The sequence below is a fragment of the Mytilus californianus genome, unplaced genomic scaffold (genome assembly GCF_021869535.1).
Source record: "Mytilus californianus isolate M0D057914Y unplaced genomic scaffold, xbMytCali1.0.p SCAF_1, whole genome shotgun sequence".
Lineage (NCBI taxonomy): Eukaryota > Metazoa > Mollusca > Bivalvia > Mytilida > Mytilidae > Mytilus > Mytilus californianus.
Genome location: NW_026262581.1, coordinates 68,197,447 through 68,214,188, shown reverse-complemented (window position 1 = coordinate 68,214,188; position 16,742 = coordinate 68,197,447). Strand labels below are relative to the sequence as shown.

The 16,742-nt window shown below is 33.5% G+C and overlaps 1 protein-coding gene across 3 annotated transcripts in view; it reads right to left on the bottom strand.

The window, feature by feature from the left end:
• LOC127706725 (phosphatidylinositol 3-kinase regulatory subunit alpha-like) overlaps positions 1-16,742 on the bottom strand; it is a 177,208-nt gene that overhangs the window by 78,897 nt on the left and 81,569 nt on the right. For all 3 annotated transcript variants that reach the window (XM_052211385.1, XM_052211401.1, XM_052211393.1), the window contains exon 3: positions 13,191-13,274. In XM_052211385.1, the coding sequence (XP_052067345.1) occupies positions 13,191-13,274 (84 nt within the window). The remainder of the gene's footprint in view (positions 1-13,190; positions 13,275-16,742) is intronic.

Genomic DNA, 16,742 nt, shown 5'->3' with positions numbered 1-16,742 from the left:
CCCTTCCTAAATTGTGTGTTTACAAAGCATGTAAGAACAGCGAGACACCCTACAGGATTCACAGTACTACTACAGTATCCCTTCCTAAATTGTGTGTTGACAAAGCATGTAAGAACAGTGAGACACCCTACAGGATTCACAGTACTACTACAGTATCCCCTTCCTAAATTGTGTGTTTACAAAGCATTTAAGAACAGCGAGACACCCTACAGGATTCACAGTACTACTACAGTATCCCCTTCCTAAATTGTGTGTTTGTAATGCATGTAAGAAGAGTCAGACACCCTACAGGATTCACAGTACTACTACAGTATCCCCTTCCTAAATTGTGTGTTTACAAAGCATGGAAGAACAGTGAGACACCCTACAGTATTCACAGTACCACTACAGTATCCCCTTCCTAAATTGTGTGTTTGTAAAGCATGTAAGAAGAGTCAGACACCCTACAGGATTCACAGTATTACTACAGTATCCCCTTCCTAAATTGTGTGTTTACAAAGCATGTAAGAACTGAGTGAGTGAGACACCCTACAGGATTCACAGTACTACTACAGTATCCCCTTCCTAAATTGTGTGTTTACAAAGCATGTAAGAAGAGAGAGACACCCTACAGGATTCATAGTACTACTACAGTATCCCCTTCCTAAATTGTGTGTTTACAAAGCATGTAAGAAGAGTGAGACACCCTACAGGATTCATAGTACTACTACAGTATCCCCTTCCTAAATTGTGTGTTTGTAAAGCATGTAAGAACAGTGAGACACCCTACAGGATTCACAGTACTACTACAGTACCCCCTTCCTAAATTGTGTGTTTACAAAGCATGTAAGAACAGTGAGACACCCTACAGGATTCACAGTACTACTACAGTATCCCCTTCCTAAATTGTGTGTTTACAAAGCATGTATTAACAGTGAGACACCCTACAGGATTCACAGTATTACTACAGTATCCCCTTCCTAAATTGTGTGTTTACAAAGCATGTAAGAACAGTGAGACACCCTACAGTATTCACAGTACTACTACAGTATCCCCTTCCTAAATTGTGTGTTTACAAAGCATGTTAGAAAAGTGAGACACCCTACAGGATTCACAGTACTACTACAGTATCCCCTTCCTAAATTGTGTGTTTACAAAGCATGTAAGAACAGTGAGACACCCTACAGTATTCACAGTACTACTACAGTATCCCCTTCCTAAATTGTGTTTGTTTTGTTGTAACAAGATAATAGAATTTACCTCTAATATCAAATCTCACTACAGTATTATCCTGAAGCTTATCTCTTCATCTTGTTGTTCAAATTTATAAAAAATACATGATGCATTTCTTACAATATAAATATTATGAAGTTGTTGAATTGAATATAATGCACACATTTTTTTTTTTAAAATGGAACAAAAAGCTTTTTTTTTTATGCTGCCAATTAGATCAAGGATATTTAGTTTGTTCCAATTAGAGAGATACTATCATCAGCAATTGATATTTTACAACTTGCAAAATTCACATAATGGTGAAGTGTTGGAAAAAGTAGCTATGTGTTTATAGCAGATACAAGACCATCTCAGCCAGGTTAATCAGTAAGAAATACTGATCAGCAAGTCACTTAGTTTTGCAGAAAGTTGTAATTAACACAAAAAAGATTGAGGAATCAAAGTCACTGAAGAGCTGTCACTAAATGATGTTAATGGTACTTCAATAAGTTTTTTAATTAGAAACATACATAATTTGTAAGTTTCCTTGTACTTGAAGCTGTTATGGTAATCTATTATCATAAATTACCATAACAGCTTAAGTTTATCCTTAATAGCCTGAATGTTTTGTGCAAATAATGATAAATCTTTAGGTAAACTCCCATTGCAGGGTAAAGCTATCTATTTGTATACAAGTTCAATGCCACAGGAAAAGTGCAAGTGACTGTTGTACACAGGAAAACACTGTGCCATCAGATTGAATCGCTGTTTTTTTTTTCCAACTTAATTTTAAGTTGCCACTTGAGTATTGAAATTTTTCCCAATGTCAATATATAAGTAAATACTATAACCTGCTTGCATATTTTTCTAGTTTCCAACAAAACAATTCATACTGTTTATTATTCAGCTTTAACTTGTCAATCATCTTAAGTTATACCTCAAAGGTTTTTATTTTGTAATGTACTTCTTTTTGATGATGCTTGAAAAAACTTGACAGTTTAAATTAATGGTGAAAATTCATCTAATTAGAAATCGTTGTGGCACCTTAAAGCAAATACCACCTCTAGAAATATCAAAGTATGCATTATGAGATACTTCAGAGAATGACTAGCCTTCTGAGACTGAGATACATCAGTGAATCTAAGCCTTCTGAGATACATCAGGGAATGACAGCCTTCTGAGACTGAGATACGTCAGAAAATGACAGCCTTTTGAGACTGAGATACGTCAGAGAATCAAAGCCTTCTGAGACTGAGATACATCAGGGAATGACAACCTTTTTGAGACTGAGATACATCAAAGAATGACAGCCTTCTAAGACTCAGAGATACGTCAGAGAATCTAAGATTTCTGAGACTGAGATACATCAGGTAAAGACAGCCTTTTTGAGACTGAGATACGTCAAAGAATGACAGCCTGCTAAGACTGAGATACGTCAGAGAATCTAAACTTTCTGAGACCGAGATACGTCAAGTAAAAACAGCATTTTTGAGACAGAGATATGTCAGAGAATGTCAGCCTTCTAAGACTGAGATATGTCAGAGAATCAAAGCTTTCTTAGACTGAGATATGTTACGGAATGACAGCCTTCTGAGATTTGAGATACATCAGGTAATGACAGCCTTCTGATATTTAGATACGTTAAGGAATGACAGCCTTCTGAGACTGAGATACGTCAGGGAATGACAAACTTTTTGAGACTGAGATATGTTAGGGAATGACAGCCTTTTGAGACTTGAGATACATCAGGTAATGACAGCCTTCTGATATTTAGATACGTCATGGAATGACAGCCTTCTGATATTTTGATACGTCAGGGAATGACAGCCTTCTCAGACTGAGATATGTCAGGGAATACAGCCTTTTGTGACTGATATTCATCAGAGAATGACAGCCTTCTAAGACTGAGATATGTCAGAGTACTAAGCCTTCTTACACTGAGATAAGCCAGAGAACGATTGCCTACTGAGACCAAGTTACATCAGGGAATGACAGCCTTCTGAGACTAAGATACATCAGGGAATGACTGCCTCCTGAGACTGAGATACATCAGAGAATGACTGCCTTCTGAGACTAAGATACGTCAGAGAATGACTGCCTTCTGACGTCAGAGAATGTCAGCCTTCTGAGACTAAGATACATCAGGGAATGACTGCCCTCTGAGACTGAGATACATCAGGGAATGACTGCCTTTTGAGACTGAGATACATCAGAGAATGACTGCCTTCTGAGACTAAGATACCTCAGAGAATGACAGCATTCTGAAACTGAGATACATCAGAGAATGACTGCCTTCTGAGACGAAGATACATCAGAGAATGACTGCCTTCTGAAACTAAGATAGTCAGAGAATGACGGACTTCTGAGACTAAAATACGTCAGGGAATGACTGCCTTCTGAGACAGATACATCAGGGAATGACTGCCTTCTGAGACTGAGGTACATCAGAGAATGACTGCCTTCTGAGACTAAGATACGTCAGAGAATGACTGCCTTCTGACATCAGAGAATGTCAGCCTTCTGAGACTAAGATACATCAGGGAACGACTGCCTTCTGAGACTGAGAAACATCAGGGAATGACTGCCTTCTGAGACTGAGATACATCAGAGAATGACTGCCTTCTAAGACTAAGATACGTCAGAGAATGACAGCCTTCTGACATCATAGAATGACAGCCTTCTGAGACTGAGATACGTCAGAGAATGACTGCTTTCTGAGAAGAAGATATGTGAGAGAATGACTGCCTTCTGAGACTAAGATACGTCAGAGAATGGCAGACTTCTGAGACTAAGATATATCAGAGAATGACTGCATTCTGAGACTAAGATACGTCAGAGAATGACTGCCTTCTAACATCAGAGAATGACAGCCTTCTGAGACTAGGATACGTCAGAGAATGACTGCCTTCTGAGACTGATATACGTCAAAGAATGACAGCCTTCTGAGACTGAAATACATTAGAGAATGACAGCCTTCTGAGATTATTTTTTATGCAGCACAGCTATAATCAGTAAATGTTGTTCTGTTAAGTGTTGGAAACCTACCATATACTCCCACCACACTTACTAAAGAGAAAATCCTGAACAATAATAGGTTGGTTTTAAGTTCCGTAAGAATTTCAACCAAAGACAAAGAACTACATCTTCCTTCACTCTACTGGATACCTAAATAATTTGCGTGTCCTTACAAAGGATGTTATATTGCTGGAGACTGCCAAATGGCCACATAACTTCTTTCCAAATCATTAACACCTGTCTCATCAGCAATGAAACCCAGCATAAGAGTTTACTGGAACTACCTTCTTCATGGGTGGTGTGAATCAGATGAGGATACCAAACAATCCAAAACATTTGTTAGAGTACATGTACATACAATGGACGTCCATCTCCTAGTGCAATAGTATAAAACCATTTGACTTCTCTACCCTTTAACCAAGTATTCCTGATTTTTTCCCAATAGGTTTTTAAGTCTATAAAGCTTACAAGTATTGTTGGGTCATTGTCTGAAATTTATCTGTTAGTTGTTATATTTGTATGTGACAAATATAACTATTAGTTGATAGTGTCTTTTTATTATAATTTGACCAAGTTATGATTGGTTGAATAGTACTGTAACCTACAAAATGAACAATCTTTGACCTTTAGGGGGTTAGTGTTATCCCAAACTGTCGATCTATCTCTTCAAAGTACAAATACTACATTTATTTTCCCTGGAAAAAAAAATCGTCTGACAAAAGAACAGACAATCTCATCTGTTATTTTCAGGAGAATCACTACACATACATGTACAGGATTACACCCTATGTTAATGCATGATAATGTTATCCAAACAATTATCAATTGTGTCCAATGACGAAAAATAGAGGAAGAAAGAGGTGACAAATTTACAGTTTTATACTAACCATAGGACACACACAAGTTCATGTTTGTTTAGTGTTAACCACAATATTAGGACAAACTTAATTACTTGTTTCTCAGCCATTAAAATGTCTGCTTAATAAGGTTTACCTTGTATTACATCAAAGTTTGACCACAATTTGTTAAATTCTTCATAATCTGGTTAACCACAAAAAATAAACTTGAAGCTTTCTATCAATCAACTTCCACAATTATGAAAAATGGTACAAAAGCTTTAGAAAATAACAAAAAAATAATCAGAAAAATCAATGGCAATATAAACTTGCTAATTTGAATAGTTGAGTGTCAGAACTGGTCCTTAAAAGGGCTGCTAATTTGAATGGTTGAGTGTCAGAACTGGTCCTTAAAAGGGCTGCTAATTTGAATGGTTGAGTGTCAGAATTGGTCCTTAAAAGGGCTGCTAATTTGAATGGTTGAGTGTAAGAACTTGTCCTTAAAAGGGCTGCTAATTCTGAATGGTTGATAATCAGAACTGGTCCTTAAAAGGGCTGCTACACCTAAAAAGGACTACTACAGGTAAGAAAAATTAAATTACACAAAATATTTAAATTTCTCTCCAGACAGATCAAGGACATTTGTATTTTATCAGACTAATGATACAATGTGCACATTGAACTCTTCAAAAAAGTGTTTATATAACTATACATGTGATTTGTTTTTCATCTTAATAGTAAAATGAGTTAATTACTTACAAATATTTTACCTCGGTGTGAAGTTATGGTATGGGTTTTTCTCATTGTCAAAGGGCGTATGGTAACCTTTAATTGCTTATATCCACTTATTTGAAGTTTTGAACTCAGGTGGCTAGCTGTCTCATTGGCAATTATACCACATCTCCTTATTTCCATACTGTAAAATTTGCCTTTTTTAAATGAACCTCTATAAACAGGGACACTATTTCTCTTACCGTTGGTATGCTTTATATACAGGTTTCATTCTTAATTTGCATGTTAAATGTCTGAACAAATTGATGCAAAATCAGTTGTGGTTGGTTTTGATTTCTTTTTAGGACAAGGGACACTTTTTTTTAAGGGGGAGGGGGTATTTTTCCAACAATATTGATGTGATGTGCAATAAGGATGTTTCAATCTTTGATGGTCAACAAGAATGTCATATCTGAGTGTCCTGTCAGACAGATAACAAGTTTTTAGTTCTTACTGTAAATGCTGGCATGTAAGGCAGATAAGCAGCACATGCTCGTGTTTACCAGAAGTTACAAGTTGTGCTAAACACACCCCAATTGGAAATTAAAAGGAAAGAGGTGTCTGATAGAGCTAAAATGTAACAAGTCATCATGGTCAAGCTGCAAGTTATTACGTTCAGCAGTACTAGAAAAATGTGCAACTAAAATATTATAAAGTTCTATCAACATATTGAAAAATCTAAAAGAATTGGAAAAATGAATGTAGATGTGGACAGGTCCAAAAAGGAAACACATATTACAACTCATCGTTATAACTCATCGCTATCAAGTTTAAATGACCAAATATGAAGTCACTTTCTGTCTGCTAGTTACTCTCAGAAACTTGTGATGAAAAACTTGTTAGGATGGACGGACAGACTTACAAGGTGATTGTAAATTGTAATAACACTTCCACCCTCAAAGAATGGGGGTATTATATTAAGTGATCTGGACTCTGATGGTTCTTATAACCTTCTCTTTATACTTATTTCATAACTTCAATGTATCAAATGTTTTTCATTTCTTTTTTTTTTGCTTAGTCATACATGGTTTGAGATAGCATGGAGGTACTACAATACATGACTTTCATGGACAAAGTAAGTCTAATTGTGGTCAGGGTAATCCTTTTAATCTTATAATCTTCAGCGAATTTTTGTTTTTCCAAAATCTGGAACATATTTTTTTTCTTTACTCTTTACTCTGCCAAATAAAAAAATCATATCAGTCTCAGGAATATAAAATTAAGATGTGGTAATATTGCTAATGAGACAACTAATAATCCATCAAAGACAAAGGATGAGGACTATAGGTCACCTTAAGGCCTTCAACAATGATCAAAATCCTTACTTCTTTCTTCATCAAATAAACCATTAGGGAGAAATTAAAGAAAAAAAATATTTTTCGAACATAGAAGTAACAAACAAAAAAACCAAAAAAAAAAACCTGTATAATCACAAAATTCTCTATTGCAATAACTCTGCATAGAGTTTGTTAAGTTTCTAAATGTCCTCATTCCAAGACACAACTTTCATATTTCATTTAAACACAATGTCAATCAATACTATTAAACAAACATAAGTATCAATAGGAATTAATCCCCACAATTTAATCCTTTAGTGATTTCTCCAGCCTACAAGATAATCTCCTATCTACAATGATTTGAACAAATCAAGCAATGCTGATGGCAAAAAAGGAAATATTTTTTCAACCTATTATATATATTAATGCTCATTACTTGACAATCTATTTTCCATTGAACTATAAGGAGCTGCAATGATAACATAAGTCTTTTTATTTAGTCTAAAGTTCCCCAAGATTAAAATGACCACCACTTTGATTAACGCTATGGTATTTTACAGTTTTGACATTATGGTTTTGATCATTCTATTCAATTAAAGTTTGAACTTTTTTAACAATAATTTTGTATTTTTGAAGGATACATTGATATCTAAAGTATTTTGAATTACAGTGTATGACCAAAGAGGGTTAATATGCTGTAGTCAAGTGCCTATTTTCTGATTGCTTTAAGACGTAAAGGTCTATATTTCCAAATATGCAATGTAAAACTATGTCATCAATTCTGTGTTTGAAGCAAGGTTCAGACCAAAGAAAGAATATAGCAATCATGCTCTTATTGTCCTTTATCACTTACTAATATCAAAGGTCTATATCTTAGAAAGGATTCAAGTAATAACAATGGGTCCATATCTTAGAAAATTCAATTAATAACAATGATCCAAAGATTCAATTTACTTTGGTCCAACAGGCTCAAAAGAAATCAAAATATTATTACCACTTTTTAGTTTAGAATTTTTATTCTGAACTCTCTCATCATATTAATCAATTGGAAAAAGATTCCCCAGATTTTTTCTGAATACTTCTCATTGGATACTATATAAAATTAAAGAGTCTATGGAGGATATATTCATATAAAAGTTGGTCAATCAATGCCATTGTTATTTGATCAAATTCCTTTATTTCCGGGTAAGTAGTACTGGTGTGGTGCAATGGAACCACAAAGATTCTCTGTTAATGTTCATGTGATAATGGATTCTATAAACTTCTTAAGCAAAGTAAGGTCATGGCAAGACCTCCATTTGAACTCCCTTACTTGTTTATTTTGCATATTCCATCAACCAGGGAAGGGGTTGAAATGGAAGTCTGCCCAAAGTCTCATTTCTTCCAACATGCTTCGAGTTAGTTCAATTGTACTACTTGAGTTATTATTTAAAAAAAATAATAATAAACAATACCATATCAACTTAGGGATACTCCAAATTTCAGAGATTGTGCTTAATGTGATAAGGTATATATAATGGCGCAATAGGACAAAGTTATTCAGTTTCCTTATTCTAACACAGACATAAGCATAAGATCACAATGTTACGTCCTATAACATACAACTCCAAGGGCATAATGATTGTAGTTAATATCAAAATGTGTGCATGCTATATATTAAGTCCATTGTGACATTGAAAAGGATAACACTCAATGATTTTATTTTCCAAGTTCAGTCGTGAGTCACACAAATTGTCAATAATCTGCCAAAAAGGGTCACCTCCAAAAAACATATATTTATTTTCAAATAATGTTGAGCAGTTCGTAATTTTACACTGGGTTCATCATCGTTTGGATAATGTAAGCATGGCTATAAAATCTATGCAAATCACTGAAAAGAGACAAAGAATCCCAATATAAAATTTCAAAGCGGTACTTAGCACCATTTTCCAACTGTGCTGTAACATGGTAAAGCTTAATACAAGGAAATACAATTCATTCATTTTATAAACCAATCATATTTTGGTGTTGACAAGGGGAAATTATCTCATGATTAAAATATCTTGGGAACATATATAAAATCAACACTAAGATAGACAGTCTTTTGTCAATTTTAACAAAATCTTGGAACATAAACCTGAAAGGACTGACAAGTTAAAAAATGTTATATTTTTTTATTTATATCCTTTCATTTTCATCTTGTAAGTTTGCTAAACAAAACTTTCCAAGGCTAGGCACTGTGTTTTTCATATTTACAATTAATTTGGTACCATTGAAGATTATAATCTGTGAAGAGGAAGAATGGGCCATATTCTGCCCTCCCTTAAAAAAGGAAAAAAAACACAAAAGCTGTTTAAAATATTAAATATACAACTGGCATGCTATTCAGTAATTCAGTATTATAAGCTCTTATGTGATTTTTGCCTACCACATGGTAGTAAATTCAACAATCAATAATTAATCTTGGTGCAATAACACTTTTAAATAGTCGGAAATTAAAAAGATCTGCATATTGAACTAAGAAGTCCAAATTCTAGAACACTGAATAAAGATAAGAACGATATGTACTCAATGTTCTGGAGTAAAGTGTCAAGGCAGAATTACACTGAATAAAGCTAAGAACTTGATGTACTCAATGTTCTGGAGTAAAGTGTCAAGGCAGAATTACACTGAATAATGCTAAGAACTATATGTACTCAATGTTCTACAGTAAAGTGTCAGGGCAGAATTACACTGAATAAAGCTAAGAACTATATGTACTCAATGTTCTACAGTAAAGTGTCAAGGCAGAATTACACTGAATAATGCTAAGAACTATATGTACTCAATGTTCTACAGTAAAGTGTCAGGGCAGAATTACACTGAATAAAGCTAAGAACTATATGTACTCAATGTTCTGCAGTAAAGTGTCAGGGCAGAATTACACTGAATAAAGCTAAGAACTATATGTACTCATAGTTCTACAGTAAAGTGTCAGGGCAGAATTACACTGAATAAAGCTAAGAACTATATGTACTCAATGTTCTACAGTAAAGTGTCAGGGCAGAATTACACTGAATAAAGCTAAGAACTTTATGTACTCAATGTTCTACAGTAAAGTGTCAAGGCAGAATTAAAAAAAAAAAACAGAAATTAATTTTTTACATTTAAAGATAAAGAAAGCAGTACTAAATTATCCACAATTATTATCTGGAATGCAAATCATTATGTATCAGCAAAACAAAATTAATTACTTGTTACTGTGGATTAATTTTCATTGGCACCATTGTTTTTGTGTATTGAGAAAAAAAATGTATTTTGATTTTTACCTGCTTTCATGGTTTTAACCAATTCTGCATAATAGCCAAAAAGAAATGTGTATTTAAACACTTAAATTTATGGTTCTACTCTATGGAGAGAAAAAAACAACCCCACAAATAATATTTAATTCACAGTAATTGCAACCACAATTTACTAATTGGTGGTCTGCAGTGCCATTTTTATTGAAACTGCCTTAAAGTACATAAACTTTTTTCTATAAATTTAATAATTATGGTTTTGTTTTAATTTTCCCTATTTTGAGCTATGACGACTTTTTTTTTGCTGTAAGTAACTTAAATGTGAATAAAAGGACATGTGTGGTAAATATGAATAAGACAGCAACCCAAAGTGACACAACCCAATAGATATCTGGCCCAACATATCTCTTTGTTTTTTATATTCACGTTTCATCTGATAACTATACTGCATTTGACATGATTTTAATCTACCCACATATGAATCTCCGGATATTTTTAGTCAAAGTTCAGGGTAAGTAAACAACTCTGTCTAAATTTAGGTAAAACACAATCTATTTTTAATTTGATAAGACACATATAGACATAGGGTCATCTATGTATAATATTGTGTGTGTCTAGTATCCACAATACAAATCTTTCTCCCGGCAGAGAACACATACCTACTAATGCTTCACAAAACTTATACAATATACCTTACAAAAAGATGTCAAGTGTTAATACTTCCCCTCTAACAGCTCTACTTAGAATAGCCATGACATCGATGTAAGAAATAACAAGGTTATTACCCAGAGGACCCTCATAACTTAACAGATTACAGATTAGGTCTATCTACATTACATAAATACTCCAGTGGATTTTTATAAAAGGGGCATAACTCCTGGAAGCAACATGTTTTTTTGGTGATATAAAGTGAACTGTTTGCTCTAAGGAAATGAAGAAAGTATATATTTTTTGATGAACTACAATTTGTAAAACCTGTTATAGTAAATTATGTAGACTTTATTTTCAAGTATATTCCTACATGCCTTTTCCTTATATTTTTTTTCTTAGTAACCCCTCTAAAAAAAGACACTGCTACAACAAAAATGTTTATTTAATATACAGGCACCTCTGAGGAGTTCAATGATGACAGGCCAACTTCTTCATTTCATCTTAAAATTATGGACTGAATATTAGGGGCCAAATAAGGCCCTTACTGCACATATTTCTTTACCCTTTAACTTTTAATTTCTTGCATCATACTGAATACTCTTAACTTCCCAGCCCCTCGCTCTCCTATCAAAGAAACTAAAAGTTTACAGATAAATAAGACACAATCTTACATAATCACTAATTACTCACAGTTATCCCTTAACCCAAGCCGTCACTGTTGGTAGATTTCTCCAGCTTACCAATAGATGGACCAAACATTAATCAGACAAGCAAAAACAGGCTGTTTTTCTCTGATCACCTGTCTCTAGGAGGGTTCAAAGACTATTACAATAGTTATCCCTGAGTTTCAATCTTAGAACACAATTACAGAATCCTTGAATTTTTTTCCAATTAATTGATAAAGTGATCAAATACCTGTCTAACAGTAAATCTTTTATGTCATTACTGTCCAATATCTGGTACACCAGAAGGTCATAAACTGTTGACAGATAACTAGTACATTGGTACTGGTTTTATAACTAGTTAACAAATAGTGCAGTCAATTGTATTACAGCTAGTGGTACAAGTATTTGAAGCTACCATGATACCCCTTTCCAATAAAATAAGAGAGTACAGAAAAGGCTATGCAATACCATTCATATCATACATGATAATATAAAAACCCGAATTTCCATGTCACTAAAACCTTCAGAATAAAGTTAGTATATGGAAGTTGGCATTCTTGTTTAATGAAACACTCTATTAATTTTCAAACCTTTTTCTTTACCGTTTGATCTACATTTTTATATTATTCATTAAAAAGACCTTAACAATAAAGAGAAGTAAAAATAGAATATATTTTCTATTTAAACTACAAATGTCCAATATTGGGTTCTAAACTCAGCTGATTTTGCATTGTCAAGGTCAACTATTGGAATTTTCTACAACAAAATCATGAGATACCAGAATGGTATACCATTATTATCCTTACTTCATTTTAGCTCAAGTATGCTTCTTGACTTCCAAGACAAAAGAAATCCTCTTTCTAGACTACTTGAATGAGTTTTTGTCCATTAATAATTTTCATAGCATTCATCTAAGACTTGAGACAATATTAACATTACATAAATTGATTTCACATTCAATGTTATCTTAACTTGTCATATTTCTTTTTTGAAGTCAAATGAGATACCATATCAGCTGATTCTCACGTGAGTTAAGGAAACTAGCATGTACATGAGCCATTCCTTACTTTTATATTTAGCTGTATTCCTTTGGTTTATAGGACTGCATCCTTGAAAAATTTAATTCCAAAAATCATGGTTAAATCTGTGTCATTTTATTTACCTATGGTTTCAAAAACACCTAATAAGAAATTATCAAAAAAAACATGGTCTTTTTGATGGACAACATATGTATTATGTTTGGTGGATTGATGTACCAACAGCTGGTATTCCAATGGGTAATTATTGTGTGTGCCCCTACAAGCCAACTTGTTCTCGTACTCATATGAACAAGATATATACATGAGTTTTTGTAAATAACTTTCAGTAAATCTATACCCATCATTTGCGGCAACACAATTTTCAAACCCTCCAACCACCTTAAAAGTTGTTACAAAATGAACAAGTTATCAGTCTGACAAACTAAAAAATTTCCTCAATAATGATTTTAGGTTTCCACACTTTCGAATATAATTATTTAATACTCACAAAATGAACAGGTAACTGGTCTGACAAAATAACAATCTACTAGACGATGTGGAAGGGGCACAACTGGTGGTAGTGGTACTGGCTCTGTAAAAATAAAACAACTTATGTTAAGTTACTGACAAAATAACAATCTACTAGACGATGTGGAAGGGGCACAACTGGTGGTAGTGGTACTGGCTCTGTAAAAATAAAACAACTTATGTTAAGTTACTGACAACTAACAATCTACTAGACGATGTGGAAGGGGCACAACTGGTGGTAAGTGGTACTGGCTCTGTAAAAATAAAACAACTTATGTTAAGTTAATGACAAAATAACGATCTACTTAATGATGTGAAAGGGGCACGACTGGCTGTGGTAGACTGGCTCTGTAAGAATAAAGCAAGTTAAGTTACTCCCAAAATAACAATCTACTACAGGATGAGGAAGGGACCCAACTGGTGGCAGTGGTATTGGCTCTGTAAATATAAAACAACTCATGATATGTTACTGAAAAAATAACAACCTACTCCTGGATGAGGAAGGGGCACATCTGGTGACAGTAACAGTATTGGCTCTGTAAAAATAAAACAACTCGTGCTAAGTTACTGAGGAAATAACAATCTACTACAGGTTGAGGAATGGGGCCCAACTGGTGGCAGTTGTATTGGCTCTGTAAAAATAAAACAACTCATGATAAGTTATTAAAGAAATAACAATTTACTACTGGATGAGAAAGGGACATAACTGGTGACAGTGGTATTGGCTCTGTAAATATAAAACAATTCATGTTAATTTACTAAGGAAATAACAATCTACTACAGGATGAGAAAGGGGCACAATTGGTGGCAGTGGTATAATGGCTCTGTAAAATTAAAAACTCATGTTAAGTGACTTGACAAAAAAAAAACAAGCAACTACAGGTTTACAGAAGCTACTGCATCAGTGGTCTGTAAAAATAAAAAAAAACTCCTGTTAAAAGTTATTGACAAACTTATAAACAATCTACTCAACAATGAGAAAAACTAATAACTGTAAATAAGTAAGCTATAACAAGCCTTACATGACAAAATTAGAAAATCAACACACAAAACAATAAAGAAAAAACATTCATGAAAGACAGCAAACAATGACAACCACTGAATTACAGACTCTTGACTTGGGACAGGCTCAAACAAAATGTGGCTGGGTTAAATATGTTTGTAACTATTACTTAAATTGTTTGGTACATTTGTTACTTTCTGTTCTGTAAAATCAGATCTACCAGCAGTGGTGGATCCAGAACTTTTTATAAGGGGCGCCACTGACTGCCATAAGAGGGGGCCCGCTACAGTCATGCTTCAGTGATTCCCTATATAATCAACCAAATTTTTCCCACAAAAGCCACACCCCCCTGGGATCCGCCTATGACCAGATGTGACCTTGGGAACAGTAGTACTTTATTACAGGACTGTTTTTTTCAAATATGTAGTATAACTGTATGCTAACAATTACTTGATAGCAATCATACCCAATCAGTATTTCTATAGACTACAAAATAAAAGTAGAATAATATTTCTTAAATTCAGTAATTCTGTGGGTAGATTAATTGGTACAGCCATTTTGTCACCAATCAAGTCCATTATGATTCAGGGTACACAGTACAGCCTGTTTACCCTGTCCTTCAAGGACACCACACCTCATTAACTTATGTATACCTAATTAACCCTTGACAGAAGACATTAAACAAGCCCTGGCTACAACATATATATAAAATACAATTTAAAGGTTTAACTCTTTGATATTATTCTCGAAATAGCTCCAGTGGCTGAAAATATAACAGTTCATGATGAACAGATGGCCCAGAACATGAAAATATTACTTAGAATACTAAATCTAATATTTATACATCAAAGTGGATTTTTTTATATTATATGAAATCTGCAAAAGACTGTAATATGTAGACAATTATCATTATAAGTACAATTTTGTCTACAATACATGGAAGTCATAATCCATGAAATAGGGGCAATATTTCATAACCCTTGTTTTGTTTTGGTTGTTTAGTGCGAGGCAATGAGAATTCATATTTGTGAAAAGAAACAAATTTAACTCCAAAAATACTTATACAAGGAGACAGAGTATATTTCCATTTTGCAAATCACCAAAATGAGTTTTGAAACCATACAATCTTTTATGTGCTTCTATCCAAAAAAGTGATTACAGAAAATAGAAAAGGAATTTAAAATATATGAGATTCCTTATAAATAATTAAATTTTCTGTATTATTATGTCATCTGTTATATAAAATATTATTATTATTATTATTATTATTATAATTATCATTATTATTACTATTATTAGATCTATCCCAGCTTTTAGTAACAATTAACCAGCGAGATGAACTTACTGACATAGTGACCTACTGACATAATTGAAGATACACTTATAATTATACCACTATTAAGATAATAAAAATACCATAAACCTGATAGGAAGATGATAAAACTTTTAATTGGTTAAATCATTTAACATAGGATGTCTTAATAGAAAATTTATCTATAAAATTTCTTTCTGCTGTAAAAGAATATCGATCAATTCCAAGATATATGATTCATATACAATGAAATCTTACATTTTAATAGAATCAGTATTACCTATAGAAAACTGTTATAATATGTTTTAAAATAACAGGTTTTCTTACTTTTAAAGGACCTGTTTACCCGTTGTTTTTTTTTTAAATACAACAATGAAAATAAATGAATCCACAGATTATATATAAAATAAATTTGAGAAAATATCAGTTTTCGTATATTACTTACACAAAAGAATTTTCTTGGAATTTCAATTCATAAAGTTGCATTTAGGAAACAAGTTTCTAGGTATTACATTACTTGGCACAATTGCTAGACATTTAAACCTTTTGTTTCTTTCAAATGATTGCATAATACAAAATGTCCTTACACATTATTTTTCATGGCACCCATACAAAATATATATATATATATATATATATAAGTACGTCTGAACCAGTGGCAACTCAAGGATCACTAGCAGTGATGGTGATACAAGGCCGAAAAGTTTGGTGCCACGATATCTCAGGAGCATGAGTTCGAATCCCGGCCAGGGAGGAACAAAAAATTTGCTTCCGCAAATTTACAGATCTAACATTGTTGGGCTGTTGTTTACACGTATTATATATTTATATATACATATAAAAGACTATAAATAGGTTATTTCCACTAAAATATAACTTATTCCAAAATTAAGTGAACAGATTAGTCAGTTCTACATGCCCCAAAATAATATTTCAGTAAATGTAATAAAATAGGTTTGGCTAAAGGATATTGTTTCAGTCAACCACTACTCTTTCTGTCAGACTTCCTTCCTTTATGAAACTGCCTCGGTGGTCTTGTGGTACTGTGTTCACCTCGTGTGCGGGAGGTCATGGGTTCCTAACCTTGGCCAGGTCAAACCAAAGACTTCAAAATTGGTATTTGCTGCTTCTCCACGGCATTAAGGAGATAAGAGCAAGGACTGTTCGGCTCGGAGTCAGAATAATATTTCCGGGTAAGGTGACAGTGTCTTCCTGCG